General features: G+C 46.1%; 1 protein-coding gene across 1 annotated transcript in view; it reads left to right on the forward strand.

Moving 5' to 3' along the window:
- The first annotated feature begins 6,023 nt into the window (after nt 1-6,023).
- Nucleotides 6,024-16,456, forward strand: part of TMTC1 (transmembrane O-mannosyltransferase targeting cadherins 1) — a 139,975-nt gene continuing 129,542 nt past the window's right edge. The window contains exon 1 of the mRNA XM_030238180.2: nt 6,024-6,331. Coding sequence (XP_030094040.1) covers nt 6,024-6,331 — 308 coding nt within the window. The remainder of the gene's footprint in view (nt 6,332-16,456) is intronic.

The following is a 16,456-nucleotide window of genomic DNA, read 5'->3' on the forward strand; positions in this document are numbered from 1 at the left end:
GAATCTGAATGGGGAACAGACTCAGGGGCTTTAACCTCTGCTTTTATTTTGACATGTGAACTTTCAAGAGACAGTTTTACTGGGGAACCTACAGCTAACTCCGAAGACTGATTATAGGGTCAAATTAACTGTTTCAGTACAGTTCAAAATGCCTCCTTTATCTCACCAAAATCAGGTTTATCTTCCAAATCCAATGTCTTCCTACAGGAGCAATATGAATCCCAGCCACTAAATATTGATCAGAGTTTCTTACCCTGAACTTGACCTCAGCATCCAGTGCAGGCAGAATGACAATATGCCACATGACAATATACACGTCCTTGCACAGCCTCGTGGGAAGCATGTGGTGTCTGAGTTACTAATGTCCATTTCTTGGGAAAGCTGTCCTTTTGAAACAACTTCTCTCTAGCAGGATTTTCTTTAAACAGCCTTACACACAGTCTGCTTGGAAACAATGCTCCAGGAAGAGTGAAAATGTCATCCAGCGCTATGCAATGTAAGTGAAAAAAATGTTGGGTCATATAAGAATCCCTCATTTGCTTATCCAGAGGGTGGCCTATCTCGGGTTTTCCCTTTTTAATTTTTGTGGTTCTGAGTCATTAACTGATTTCCATGGAGTGCATAAAAATTCTTATAATACTGTCTCATAGTTAATCAGCAATAAATAGATGACTGTCGCAAATGATAACTCTTTATGACTCAAACCCTATTGCCTGTACTTTTCCCCTGCTCTGCTGCAATAAAAATGATCTGTCAGGCAAGGGCAAGGCTGAGGACTTTCTTTGGCTTTGGGAAACTTCTTCAATGATTCCAGCAGAGGAAAAGTGCAGATCCATTCTCAGTAAGAAAAGAAAAATGCTTTTGCTCCTCCACTCCCTGTTTCATGGGTTTCTGAGCACCCAAATCATGCACACAGAAATGCAAAGTACTGATCTCCTCAGCTGATGGGTGAACCTGCTGGAGTGGGGAATCTCATCTGCCTCTGCCACAGTCTGCCTCCTCTCAGTAGGTGAAGAATCCAATTATTCTCATTACTGGGGCTTGTCCCACCTTTGTATTGTCCCCGACCTTTGAACTGAGATTACATGACCCAAGTCACTCTACCATTTGCTGGTAGAGTGTCAAGTCATGGATGTTCCCTCTACTGCAGCGTTCAAAGAGGCTGAACAATCCTGCCCATAGACCAAGGCTTAACTCAGGTCTCTTCAAAGGCAGAAAATGCATTTGTTGTATGAGCTGAAAAAGAGATTCCCTCTAATCCAGTAACAACTATGGCAAGCTTTTTCTGAGCTTGAAATCTCTCATTTTGCGCAAGTATATGAAACAGGTGACAAATGGATGTGAAAATGGGTCACAGAGGAGTCTCTGTTACTTGCCATCTGTGCCAGGGGTGGGAAATGAGCATCCATGAGGATCCACCAAGCAGTGCTTACCATGTGATATCTTCTTGTTGATATCCCTTGGTAAATACTGAGGGGGTGGAATTTTCAGGGCTGATATTTAGCACAGTCCGTGACTGCCATGGTGAGAAGGCTTACTAGGGGGTTGTGGGCTGAACTTGAAATACTATATCCCCTTTGAAAAGGATAGCTCATCCTGAGGATATTGGATTTCTTTGTCTCCTAAGGATCACAGGACCAAGGTACTAAGCTTTCCTCTCCTGCTTCTTCTGGCTCTTGGCCACAGCTGAAAGTGAAAGCAAAAACATAGGAACTTTCACTGGGCTTTAGGACTAATTCACCAAAGAGAAACTTTCTGTTGCCTGAATATATTTAGAAGCAATTTGGTAACAAGGAAAAAAGGATTGTAATTAGGATTTTCCCAGCAAATCTCAGTACAGCCTTTCACTGTTGCAGTGCTCCCAGTAACTCCAAAATGCAAATTCTACTTGACTAAACTGAATTATTCCTGCACTGAACCCTTTGGAGGGGTTCAGGCCCACATGGATTGCTCTCTGTCTCTCCAAAGCTCTTTGAGCACAGGCAGCTGGATTTAGGATTCCAAACCTAGTTTGTTTTTAACCGTACCAACATAATCTGTATCCACTGAAGATTCTCTGTGTGGCAGATACAGAATTTAATCCTGGGGCAACTGAAATGAATTGCAGTAACTGACTACAAGCAGAAATCAATTGGACCAGTTACCAAATGACTTCATTTAAATGTAAAATTATTTGCTCAGACAGCAAGAAACTATTTACATGTGCTACTTTTGAAATTTACCTCTAGCTATGACCATATGGTAATTTAACTTTTAAATTGTATTTACTGCATTCTTATACTTTAATCAGTCAATGCAAAGCTTGACTCTTCAGAACTCCGTGTTTAAGCTCGAAACTCAAAACATTCGCAGTTTCTCTCTGCCTTTGAGCAGTTGCAATTGTCAGATAATAGCAGATCAATCAGTGCTCAACCCTTTGAAGTGTATCTGCTCAAAAGTGTCTCCTGCCTTGCGTTGGCTGCCGTATGTTTTACTCCAAGTGGAGGCAAAACTTTCCTGCTTTGGAAGTAACGAGCTCTGCTCAATTAGCAGAGCAAGGATTTTTTGAGCATCGCTCATAATTAGTTTCAAGGTCTCTAGTTTTAACAGCCATTTGTTAATCTTTTTGATATAGCTGGCACAAAACTTGTGATTCAAATACAAGGAAGCAGGAAAATAGCTGGAGTACTTCAACTACACACAATTCCAGAAGCCAGCTCGGCTTTTCTGAGAAGCAATTTGGCTTCACATTTCAGAAGCAATGGCACAGCTACTTTGGGTAGAGAAAGAACCAAGGCTCACAGAAGAAGGAAATACATCTTATTAGAAAACATGTTTTTGGAAGTGACAAAGCAACTTCAGAGCAAATAATCCCATCTCTGTATTCTCTTCTTTCTTTTCTCTTTCATCCCCCTCTGTGTCTATGACTGCATATATCTGTATAGATCTGACATCCAGAACACAGCAGTGTTCAGTATTCCTTCTGCTCTCTGAATTCTTTTTGCTGTTACTTTCTTTATGGGTGGACAGGACTTCTAGCAACAGACAACACCTTGAATTCACTCTGTGATGGTGACTGCTACATGAAGAGGTAATGCTTCTCTTTGTGGAGAAAGTAGAAGACAATGTGTTAGTATTTCAGTGGGTCTTGGTGTGAAGAACAGGAGATCTTCCTCACTGGCTGGCTGGAGCACTGCTTTGTCTCTTTCAGATGTTTGCTTGAGGGAAGAAAGAACTGGACTGTCTTGGAGAAGTGAGAATAGATTTTCTTGTCATATAAGGACTTGGCAAATCAGTGTTGACTACATGTTATGCATAACATTTCAATAAGCACATAAGAAACAGTTTAAAAACACAGTGAGTTTTTCTCCATTGCAAAGCCTAGGTCTGTGCCAGATAAAAGCCAATGGTCTGTGTAGGTGTCCTCCTAAAGAGTGTGAGGGGAAGGAGTCCTGAGTGGGTCAGGACTGCTATCTCTCTCTTTTTGAGTGGGTCAGGACTGCCATCTCTCTCTTTTTGAGTGGGTCAGGACTGCCATCTCTCTCTTTTTGAGTGGGTCAGGACTGCCATCTCTCTCTTTTTGAGTGGGTCAGGACTGCCATCTCTCTCTTTTGGGTGTTAATCAAGCATGGTGGGTTATGGAAGAGAGCAGGATATTGTAGCTCTGAATGAGAAGCAATGTTATTTATTCCATAGAGTGTGCCTGTTGTACTACGTGATGTTAGATGGCTGTGAATGATACTGTCAGAAGATATTGTCAGCAAATTCCTTGATGGGAAAATTATTTTCTATCACCTCTTCATAATTTGCTGGTTTAGAACTCTGCATTTTTGGTGAGCTTTTTGTAAAGAACTAATTAAGCTGAAGGAGTGGACAGCAGAGTTTGTGACACAGCAGGGATATGTCCCACAGCCCTGGATAACAAATGGAGAGACCTGTCCCTGCCCCTGTGCCAAGCTGCCTGGTGGCACCACTGGGCCCTGTTCTGTGGCAGGAGTGGGCTGCCCCCCTCCTGTGAGGATGGAGAAAGACAGCAGGCTGCAAGACATTGATGAGAAAGGCTGTGAGGACTCTGATCCCTGGAGGTGAAGGACCAGAGGTACAGGGGTCTTGTTGGGAGGGTCAGCCTGCTAAGGCTCAGCTGGGCTAGAGGACTGCAGATTTTGTTCAGCTGAGTAACTTAGAATCTCAGATATGACCTGCTGTCTACTGTAAGGCAATTTCAACCTTTAAATCTTACACATTGTTTTTGCTTTCATCAACATGACAGTCTATTCCTCTCTACCACCCCCCCCCCCAAACACTACTTTAATTTATGTCAACAAAAAGTCCTGATCCCACCTCTTAGGCATGTGTGCAATAATGAGGTTGTTTCCAGGAAGCTGGGTCCTCATGGGCTCTGGTACTTGAGTGCCTCTGGATACCAGGCTGTTTCTCTTCCTGTGCCTATGCATTGACTTTGGAGTCTAGCTTTGCATGCCTAGGCTTTGAAACTTTGGTGAAAATGAATACATTATCATGAGTGGTCTCCCACTGCTGATGAAAGCTCCATGCAGCCAACTGCCTAAATCTCATCAGCTGCATAAAGAGAAAGTTTGAATTAATGGCTCTAATTGTGGTGGAGTTTCCTTCTGTCCCGGATATAAACACACTGTCCTAAGCAGAGTTAACAGTTATTTTTAGCTATGACAAAAGTGCATCTGAAAAGCCTGTTCTGTTGCACTTGGAAAATACCAGATCTCTCCAAGTGCCAAACAGGCTGGGGGGAAAAAGCATTCCTGGAGTGGGCTTGCCTTGGACAGCCTGCATGAACTTTCCAAGGCTTCCGCTCCCCTCTCTTTCCCACAGGCGAGCAGGCACGCTCACACGAGGAGCAGCTGGGAACTGCTCAGGCTGCTGCTGAGCCCTGCTCAGTGCATCTTTTCTCAAGAACAAATTTAAAGTGTGTCCAGTTTGTTATTCACCTAATTGAATTGAAGCCTCTTTGCCAGGCAGTGTTATTGCTTTGTTTGGTTATAAGCAGAAGATTTTCTTAAAAGAGTAAAACCCCATTAATAGAGAGTCCTTGTTTTTCTGTTTTTTTGAAAAATCTGTGACTATGTAGTTTTCATAAATGAGTGAATAGATGATCTGATCATGGCCTTTACTTAAGTTATTGAGGCTTATCACTAACACAAGAAAGGTCATCCGTGGGAGGGTATGGACACATTGCAGCTCTCAAACAATTTTGGAATAAAGACAGGAAATGGACCAGAGTAGAGAAAACAATTTCTGTGGGGAAAACAGTTCAGTGGGGAACTGTCTGGCACAGCCGACGCCGCAGCGTGGAAGATGTGGCCCAGCACTGGTGCCGTGGAGCAGCGTGGATGCGATGCACCAGCATCGATAGCGGATCAGCATGCACGCTGTGGATGCTGTGGAGCAGCGTGGGTGCCGTGGAGCGGGCTGGGAGGCTGCCGCTGGCCAGGTGAGGATGGTCCCCAGGGGGGCTGCGGAGGGGGCTGCCCGCGGCGGGGGGTCGGAGGAGGCGCTGGCCCCACGCGGCAGGACTGAGAGAGCAGGGACAGCAGCGACCCGAGCGCTGCAGCGGGACTGCGCTCCCAGCCCGCGGGCCGTGCCGGGCGCATCCTCTCCGCGCTGTGCGGCGGGGCCACCGCGGGCAGAGCCCCGGTCGGGCAGAGCCCCCCGTGCCCCCGCAGGCAGAGCCCCGGTCGGGCAGAGCCCCCCGTGTCCCCGCAGGCAGAGCCCCGGGCGGGCAGAGCGCACCGCGCCGACGGGCTGAGGAGGTGGCGGCGGTGTGACAGCGCGGCAAGGAGCATGCGTGCGGGAGGGGGCGCGGGGGGAGGAGGAGGAGGAGGAAGAGGAGGAGAAGGGATGGCGCGGGGAGGCGGCCGCTGTTTATTTGCAGCCGGGCGGGCTGCGCCTCGGCAGAACGCGAGTGGCCGGCGGCGGTCCCGCTGCTCGCCCCGCACCATGCGGGCGCCGCTGCCTCCCCGCGCCGCGGCGGCGGCGGAGCCGGGGCAGCCGGCGCGGCGCCCCGCGCCATGGTGACAGGCTCGGCGCGGGGCTCCCGCAGCCGGGACCGAGCCGCGCCGGCCCCCTGCCCGTCGGCGGGCGGGCGGCGCGGCGGGGCGGCGGCGGCGGCGGTGCTGGCGGGGCTGTGCGCCCTCTGCTACGGCAACTCCCTGCGGGGCGAGTTCGTGCACGACGACGTCTGGGCCATCGTGAACAACCCCGACGTGCGGGCGGCCGCCCCCGTGTCCGCCGCCTTCGCCAACGACTTCTGGGGCAAGCGCATGTCCGAGAACACCAGCCACAAGTCCTACCGGCCCCTCTGCGTCCTCACCTTCAAGTGAGTGTCGGCGGGGCGGGCGGGGGGCTCCCCTCCGCACAGACCCTCTCCCGGCTCCGTGTCCGGGCGGCCGGGGGCGGCCGGCCCCGGGTGGGGGTCAGGGAGAGCCCCCCGGTCCCGCGCCCTCCGCTTCGTGATTCAGCATTTCTGCCCGGGTCCTGCGGGACGGGGTCGGGCGGGGGCTCGGCCGCCCGTGCGGTCCCGCGGCCCGGCCCGGGGCAAGTTTGCCGGAGAAAGGGAAGCGATGAGGCGACGCTCCGGAGGAGTCCGCCGCTCTCCCGGCAAGTGTCTCTCTTTGCCGGTCGTTTGGGAGCAGGTGGCGCCTCTTCCCCGGGCTGCGGGAGGGATAAAAGGGAAAACGGAGCGTTTCAAAAATCGCTTTTCGCTGGGGAAGGTGCTCACATGAATTCCTCGTGAGTTCCTCCTGTGCTTTATTTCGAGTATCTTTTTAGTGCAATTGAGTGATAGTGCCCAAAACTTCCCGCGTTGTGTTTTGAAACAGACCCGTAGTTATCGCTTCTTTTTGATCTTAGCGCTAAGTGGAGGGGTCAGCCCCGCGGGTACCGCGCCGTTCCGTGCATCCCTCCTGGCAGCTGCCAGCCTCCCTTGTCAGTCACGGAGTTGCAGCCTCCCTGCTTCACATCTTCCTTCCCCGTGTACAGGGCAAAGTTGTTGAGGAGGAGTTTCGGTTTTACAGGAATAAAGGGAAGTTCAGCAGCAGTAAAGTGACAGCTACCTTCGGTAATCCTAGAAAGAAAACCTTCCCTGGCTTCTCTCCCCCAGGAGAAGAATTTGTGGCAAATCAGCTCAGTTACAATCCATACAGTTTGTCATTCTTTCCATTAGCTTGTTCTCTGTTTAATTTATTCTGATGGAACATTAGCGATGATTAATATTTAGCACATTTTAGCATTTAGAAATGATACATGTGTTTGCAGAGAGCTGTTCTGAAGAGCTGGTGGTGTGGCTGCGTAATGTATAGTGCTGGGTGATCGGTAGATGCTCATTACAAACTACATCAGGTGCTGGAATAAAGGGTATGGGCATTGGCAAGTCTGCCAGGGGGATGTGTTACCGGTTCGGTTCCTGGTTCACTCTGCTGATGAACTCATTAGCACTCCGGATATATAAATAGAATTTCATGAATATGTGGAAATTGAGTGTTTCTGTGAAGCGGGAGCAGTTTTGGGAAATGGAACGTCCCTTTGGCACTCCCGCAGAGCACTTGCTGCTCTTTGGTTGTAAAGGTGGACTTGGAGCCAAGAGCCATCAGTATTGGCTGTCTGGGCACAGGTTGGCATGCTCCTCACAAAGGAAAGCTGAATAGCACAGACCCTTGTAAGCTGGATTTTTTAGAACAGGTTTTGTACCTTCTCCTTGAAGGGCATTTCAGCACATTTCTGTAAAGAGCGTGGTGGGAGTAGGTAGTTGGTGGCAGAGCTGGCTTTGTGCACACAGAGTGCCTTCTCTCTTCATCGTGTGACCAACCAAACCCTTGTAGTTTGGGGATCCATGTAATTAATCCATTCCTCGAGCAGTACACTTGGGGGTAATTGGAGGCAAGAGTGGACGTGTGTGTATCACCACTGACCTCACTGCACACAATATTAGCGCTGGAGTGCTGGACTTGGCCTCCTAGATCAGGTTGCAGGATTGAGATTGTGATGCTAATGAGCAAAAGGAACTTAAACTTTAATAATGAGATGGAAAATAAATGTTCTAGTTCCCATTTGTATGTATTTGAACTGGTTTTGCCTTTGCTGTTTAAAGGGGTATGTGTCAAAAAAGGATGTAGTGCTGTCTCTGCCTAGTCCTTTCTGGAAGGGAAGTGACACTAATTTTGTGGACAAGATTTAATCCTCCATGCTTCTAATAACCATATAGCCAAGACACTGGGTCAAAGGCAGAGTCATTTGTTCACCACTTGGCACTGCATTTGGAATACGGAAGGAATCGTTTATCTTCCCTGGCTGCAGAGGGAGATTATATCCACTGTGTCCCAATTACCCTTTCAGTTTCCACATTCTTCCTATTTCGTTTCTACCAGTAGAGTGTCAGAGGAAGATGTTGAGAACGGGGTGGAGTGAATCCTCAGTGAAACCCAGCGCTTCCAAAGAAGCCTCGGGCAGCTTTTGCCAAGCAGCGCTGAACCTGTGGCTGAGCCGTGCTCTGCCTGCCTGAGGCATCCACCCCTGCCTTGCCCAGCAGGAGGTTGCTGCTTGCTCTCTGTCTTCCTGCAGAAGGAAAAAAAGGATTTGCCCTGATTCTTGTCAAAAGCGTAGCAGAAACTGATAGGTAACAGAATGGAAACGAAATGTTGCTAATACTTTTGTTAGAATTTACTCCACCCGCTTAAGATACTCGAGAAAATTGTGTGATGCGTGCAGGAAGGAGGGAATAGAAGACCAAAGTATTCTTGTACCTTTATTGTTTGTAGATTTGCTTGTTTTATTTAATTTATCTTCTTGTTGTGCTAATTTGGTCAAATCCAAGGCATTTCAATAGCAACATGAATCTTTATATCAGGCTAGTGGCTCTACTTCTCTTGCACGAAACTTTCATCTGTAAAGGCTTGTTTTGCATTTTGCTGTATTAAGATTAAAGAATCTGGGAGATCTCCAAACTGCCTGTACAGAACAGATGTGAAGGGTGGGTTGAAATTTGTATCTACAGATTCATCAATCTACTGAAACTTTGTCTCAGTCTCTTTTGTGCCTTTTGTGGCTGTGAAAGTAAGAGGCAGGACTCAAAATGCCCTGTGGACTTCTCATTAGGCTGAACATATCCTACATATAAGCTACATATTCCTGAAATGATCTCAATTAAAAAAATTTATCACCCATCTGTCAGAAAAATCTGAAGCAGACATTGCTGAAATTGTGTAACAGTAGTTCAGTGTCCCTGATGAATTGGAAATCATAAGTGACAGTCCTCATTCCCATAGACTAATGCTCTGGAGCCAAACAGTGAAAAGAGCTCAAGTATTTGACATTATTCACACTGGATCTGACAGTATGAATGATCAGAGGAAAAAAAGAGTGGCCCACTGGAACCATTAAGCAAAACTTGAAATAGTCACAGAATTGCTGCACTGTTTTGTGCAGGTTAACATCAGAAGGGGGAAAAAAGCCTCCAAATGGACTGTTGAATTAAATGATGTCTGTTTTGTGTCTTTGAACTTCTCTTACCTTTTCTCTTGACTTCTATAAAATGCTGAATGAGCTGGTTCAGAAGCATTCCTATTACACATGGTTAACTGTTAGGTGACAGGTCTAGCAGAACTCTTCAACTGCACAGAAGCTGAGATGGTAGGCAGTGGTTTTGCTTAGTCCTTCAGAAAAACCTACTTCATTCTCTCTTCTCCAGCTGCTATCACTTTGACTTACCTACCTGCAGGTGTTTTCTTCTCTAAGAAGTGATTCAATATGCTTCTTTTTAAAGAAGGCAACTTCTTGGACTCAGGACATAATATCTTTTGGTGTCTTCCCTATAAAATGGTAAGATGAAAGGTAGAAAAAAAGAGGAGAAAAAAGAGAACTGCCAGTTCTGCAATTCAATCAGGATTTATATTTAAACTGGGTGCTTTCTGTCTTACACCTTGCCTCCACTAACAGAAGTTCACTGAATCATTTATTCCCTCAGTAGCACTTCAGTTACTCCTTGGTTCCAGTGGTTTTGCAGAAATGCTTCTCAGCTGCTGAAGCAGAAGGTGCAATCCTCAATGCTGTCTCCCTTCCTCTTTCTCTTTCTGTCTGCCAAGTCCCCATTTAGATAGATTCTCCAACCCAGAAGCACAGGTGATGAAGATTTGGGGTAGTCAGCAGCACAGTGAAGGTACACAGTGATAGAAAATGGTGAGATTGTAGCCTTTCAAATCCCCTGGATGCCAAGATGTAAAGACATTTAATCAGGTGTGAGCTCCTGGTTTGCAGGTGGCTGAGAAGTGAAGGCCCTGTGTGTTCAGCCTTGTTGGTGGTGCCAAGGCAGATGCTGGTGAGGGGGTGCCTCAAGGAACAGCCCACCAGGGACAGAAGAAAAAGGTGGTGACACATCTAGGACACGTGGCTGTGACAAAGGCTTGGGGGGATGGCATGGCAGGGAAGCACAGCAGATACCTGGTCTTCCTCAAAGGAAATGGGGGTGACTGTTCACTGGGGATGTGCCTGGCTCTCTGGGGAGGGTGTCAGAGTGTCCACTCCACTCCTTGGAGGAGAGGAGCTGGAGGGGGAGTAAAAGCTGCAAAAGGGAATTTGAAAAAAAGAAGAAAAGACACAGTTTGTGCAGAGAGCCATCCTACTCTAGCTGGGGGGAAGAAAAAAAAAAAAAAGAGGAAAAAGATAAATTAAAAAGTCTGGGCTGTGCTCAGGTGCTGGCTGCAGAATGGGTAACCTTCCAGGTCTGCCCACCAAGACTGCTGGCCAGTGATGGCTTAGGTATGTACCTGCCTGGGAAGTAAATAGGACCCTTCAGCAGAGGCTCAGTATTCTGGGCTGGCATTGAGAGCCTCGTGTGAGGCTCCAGTGGCTTTGGATCAAAGCCTTAAGTGAATGTGAGCTTGGGTTAGAGGTAAATACATAGCCAAAGAGAGAACTGATTCTATAACTCACTGTCAGCCTTCTGATCTATCTGGTTGTTTACAGCTGATCCTTCTGTTTTTTCAGCTGTATCAGTGGCATAAGTTTCAAGGACAGGGAGCTTAAGAGAACCAAAACAACCTGGGGAAGGAAAAAAAGACCTTACATTTTCTTTGTTATTGATTTAATGCTATATTACAGCTTGACAGTACAGGGTAATATAGTGGAGCTATAATGTGTCAGGTTAAATACACAGTGCACAAGTGTTTTCTTCACTCTGAACATCACAATGTTTAAGATTGTGTCAGTATTTCTCTTGTACAGCTCAGTCTACTATTTCTGCTCATGCTGTGGCAGTCACTCTCCACACTGCTACTGTGACACCTGCCAGGAAATTGATGTAGTGCTGGTGTAGCCACACTGGATGAGGTGGGCTTGGTGAAGAAAAGCAGCTGCTTTTGTAAAACTGTTTGTGTTATAGCTGGAATATACAGACACATCTCTAAGCACATAAGCATTTATTTTGACCCAGAGCAGAATGCCTTGCTGTGATTTTTGGTGTCTCCCAAAGCTTGGTTTCTCAAAGCTTAGGTTTTCCCCCCAGTTTCAGGTGCACAAAAAGTCTCCCTCACAGATGTAATTTCTGTAGCAGGTGTCTGTCTGATGTTTGTGGATGTAAGTTTGGGCTGTGTTTCTCTGGGGTTGCTTGCACTCCCTGGAAGGAGGACAGGCTCCTGTGGAGGGTGAGGGGAGGCTCCCTGCCCAGGGATGGGGGAGCAGACCTGGCTGGGGTCCATGCTGTGATGCTGCTTGCAGCCAAGCCCAGTAGGAGAGGTATGTACAAAGCATGTAGGAGTCTGCCTTCACATTTTGTCAGTCCTGAATAAAATTTGCCTGTCTCTTGAATTTAAAGCCTTTTATGAGAGAAAGAGTTCTCTAATTCTCCTGAACGACTTGGCTGAGGTGGATGCAGTCACGCTTATCTTTGCTGCTTGCTTCAGTGGTGTCTTGTCTCTGTTTAGCACCTACCAATTCCTGGAGATTTTCTCTCATTGGGCATTCTGTTCCTCTTGCACCTGTGTCACCATTAATTTTCTTTGCCCATCTTTTACCTAAAAGTCTCAGCTTTCGACCAGCCTTCTTGTCCACAGGAGCATCCTTGTCAATACTCTTTAGAGTCCATGAAAATAAAGTACTCTGCCTGCTGCTGGTTACCTAAAGGCATTTCTCTGCATTTCCTTGCTCTGTTTCTGACTGCTTTCCTGGGCTTTCTCTTTATTGTCTCACAGCCTTAAAGAAAGAAAGAAAGGGAAAAGAAAAAAGGGTGTTCTCTTTTCACTCGCTATACCTTTTTTTTTTTTTGCTTCTTTGTAAGTTAGAATGGCATTTCCTTCATGGTCTTCAACTTATTTCAAACTTACTTCATGTTTGGTGAAGATCTGTTAGATCCAGTTTGAAATACTGTCTTTAGGACTAATAACTTTATACTAGATTTTGGTTTCTGTTGCTTTCTCTTCTTGGTGAGTGACTGTCCTAGCTTGGTTTTTGGTCACATCTCATCCCTTTTTCTCTCCACACTTTGATGGATGGCTGCTGAAGAGGTTCATGAGTTGTTCATTTCCTCAGTTCTTGCTGAGGTGGTACTTAAGAATATTTTTTTAGACAAACTGCATTTTGTTCACTATCTAGATAAAATGACACCTGGTTTGTAATTTTGTTGCTTGCCATCATCTGGATTTTCTTCTTCTCTAGTTTACCAAGGGCCCTTGTGGGGGCAATCCTAAAGCTGTGTGAGTGGTGCCCTTGTTATTTGCCACAGGAATGATCACCAAACCACACTTGCTGTGGTTTTACCAGAAAATTCTGCCCTGGCACATTTGCCACCTTCAAGGTGCTGCTTCTTCCCAGTCTAATTGTGATTTCTTTTTTCTTTCCCTACCCCTGCTGGGAGGCAATAACCTGCTGTGAATGCCTGCACTTAACTCTTGTAAGTGATGACTCCTGTGCTCTGAGGCAAAGGCTGTGGGTGGGAATTGTTACAGCCTCTGTCTTGTCACCCATTGCCATTACAGCAAATCAGGGACCAAGCCTTTTAACCCTTATTGTCCACCTAATTCTCGGGCATTGTACTGTACGGTGGGAAGATTATCAGCACAAATCAGCACCAAGTGCTCTTGCACTTTGTGGTGGAAACTGGTCATTGCAGGAACACCAGTGCAAAAGGGCTTATTTTCTTTACTGCTACAGGTTTTTCATTAATCTTTGAGCTGTTTCCACACAGAGCCTTAGCCATTATTGCCACTGATGCAGCTGCACCTCTTTTGGAGTGCAAATGCTCATTTTCCTGGCACGAAGTCCATGCATCTGTGGAGTTTATAAGGAGATTCCACCATGCACTGAAAGCGGGTATCACTTTGCATAAACTTTGCCATATTTAACACACAATTTGAACAGGAAAAGATCATCACAGGAAGCTTAATCCATCCTTATGTATTAAATTAATTTATAAAAATCTGCATGTGAGCCTTCCTTATAAAAACTGTGGGGGTTTTATGAGGTATGGGATGCTGTGAGACTTTCCATTAAGTGTTACTTGCTATAACAAATTACCATTATTATCCTGTGCATTTCTGTTTCATAACATGTTGTGTTTCATTGTTAGTCTTGTGAAAATAATAAAACAGATTAAACTAAACAAGAGCTGCCCAGGGATAATAACAAAGTCTATAAAAAGAGAAACTCTCCAATTACGGTATGCAATATTATTAAATCAGAAGAGGCCTTAAAAAAGGTTGAATGAATCTTCATGTGTACAAGTGGATGAAAAGCACTATATTATAGCTGGGGTGGGGGTGTTGGTGATTATATACCAATAACTTTACAGTTATTGGTATATAACTTTTATATAACTGTGCTCTTGCAGCACAGACCCCTCTGATTCTGAGTCTGTGAGGATGCAGTGACAGAGTCCCACTTCATTTCCAGGACCTCTCTGTGGGGAGTTGCTTACCCAGAATTGATGTGTCCCTGACAGCTTCTCTGCAGGACATCTGATGGTACTGGTGGAGGTTATAGGAATGACTTGCTTTCTTCTGGAGAGCTGCTGTACAGCCACTATTCAGTGAACCTTCAACAGAAGGCTGCTGCCTGTGGAAGCCTCTCATTCTGAGAGGGAAGCTGTGTAATTCCTTTTCTGAGAGTGGATGGTGGAGGAATGGTAGAAAAACTGCTGCACGTGGCAAAGCAAGCTATACTCTTCCACTGTTCCTGGAAAACATCTTTCAGCCTTAACAAAATCAAGGGATTTCTTATTTTGGTGTTGCTCCTGCATGGGTGTGTATTTTGGGCAGTGCTGTGCCTTGGGTGTGACATGCTGAGCCACACAGGCTGCAACACTTGGGCACAAAAACAGTGCTGAGACTTGCCTTGAATACATGTTTGAGTGCAGCCTGTCTGCCCTGGTGGGGCATGTGATCAGTGCTGAGGTTTCTGTACTCAGATTTTTGTTTTGGTGGTGGCAGGGTTGATGCTGGTCAGCTCTGTTAGAAGATACCTGTCAATGTGACCTGGTATTGAGAGACTGCACTTTGGTGCTCTTCTCCTTTCCATGGGTCTTCTGAGGGCCTTTGCATTTGAACTGCCCTTTGCCATTTGGCAGGAGGTTTGGCAGAATCTTTGCTTCCAGGGACTCTTCCAGCAGAGATGTTAAAGCAGTAAAAACTCTTCTGCAAGAGTGTAGTCAGTGGCTCCTCTGAGGAATGACCTCCAGTCTGAGATGGTATCTCCTCTTTTGAGGGTCTCAATTCCTAGCAGTTGTCACTTGCTGTGTTCAGCCCCAGATCTTTAGGATGCTGTTTGCAAACACATCTCTGTTTTGAGGAGCAGCCTGTTCATACAGCCCAGAGCACCTCCTCTCCTCGCTGTGTCCTCTACCAAGGCCACAAGATGTGGAAGTAACACCTAATGGAAAGTCTCACAGCATCCCATACCTCATAAAACCCCTACAGTTTTTTATAAGGAAGGCTCACATGCAGATTTATATAAATTAATTTAATACATAAGGATGGATTAAGTCTCCTGTGATGATCTTTTCCTGTTCAAATTGTGTGTTAAATATGGCAAAGTTTATACAAAGTGATACCCGCTTTCAGTGCATGGTGGAATCTCTGTATAAGATGTGTCTTACAAGTTATGATGTAGCTCAGGCAGAGGTTATGATCCTCATATAGAAATGGCTCCATGATAGGATTTTCCCCATTTGTGGAGCAGTATCAGTATGGAAATACATGGACAACACCACCCTCACCTCCCTCCAGTATAGTGCAGTTTTTATTTGCCAGAATTTCTGTTTATGAACGTTATGTTGGAGAAAGACCACTTCTTCCTTAATTTTGAGATTCATATCTCTGTTTTACTTCCTTTGTTTGCTGAACCATCTACTGTGTGTAATTGCTGCATGCTGCTGCCAGTAAACAAGACTGACTCTCTCTGTTGGAGTATTAAAGATTAAGAGGAGAGAAGTAATTTTTTATTTACCCATCCCCTTCTTGGCTCCCTTGCCCAGAAGTTCCTCCACAGTTCCCCTGCAGTGGAGCAAATTTGGCATTCCATAGCAGGCTGCCTTTTTTCCCCCATGGCTGTGTGAGCTGGGCAGCTTTGCAGAGTTCTTGTGACTTGGATTAGAGCTGTTTGAAGACCCAGATTTTTGACATACAATAAATTTAACCACTGCTAACATTTCAACATCGTTCTGCTGGGATTGTTTCAGGATGAAGGAATGTTTCCTTCATTGCCATATGGCCTAATTTCTTATGACAAAGAGCTTTAGCAGCAAAAAGTGCTGGTGTGAATTTAGCACCTGCACACGCTCACTTTTGGTGTTCATGGACCACCAAAGATGGTACTTAAAACACACTTGCAGTCTGATTTTGCTGTTTAGTGAAAGAGTTACCCGAATAGCATGGTATTATGTTTGTGTTTTGTTCTGCTGTTCTTTATTTATTTAAAGAACACACAGGGGAACAGCCAGGCTGCGAGGCTGATGCTTTTACAGAGCCGTTCTCAATAATTGACATCAGGTAACTCCCAGCTTACAAGCCTCATTGACTTGATGCTCACCCTAAGAAGGGGTGTCAAGGACTCACCCCACCTTTGGGATAGGGGACCTGATGGGGGTAGGAAGATCCCTTACCTGTAAAGTTCTGCCTCTCCTGCCAGCAGACCTGTTTTGCAGGATGGGAAGTGATCAGATATGATCTATGGTGACTGATGATAGATTTTTCAAGAGTATTGCCAGATGTCATGAGTTAAGTGATTGGTTCTCACAACTTGGCCAACCAAATGAGAATTTCTCCCCTTTTGGTGCATGAGTTCATATCACCTGATATCCTGAGCACTTGTCCTCACCTGCCTGCATCTGCTTTCTCCAGAAATCAGGCTCCCAGATCACACTTTGGCATTTGAGGGGGACCAGTGGATGCTGCTTCAGCTTACACACAGCCAGAAATTAATTATTTGTATAAAGAATGTCTCCTGCAGAGGGTCCCTGTCA

Source organism: Serinus canaria, chromosome 1A (assembly GCF_022539315.1).
Source record: "Serinus canaria isolate serCan28SL12 chromosome 1A, serCan2020, whole genome shotgun sequence".
NCBI classification, from domain to species: Eukaryota; Metazoa; Chordata; class Aves; order Passeriformes; family Fringillidae; genus Serinus; species Serinus canaria.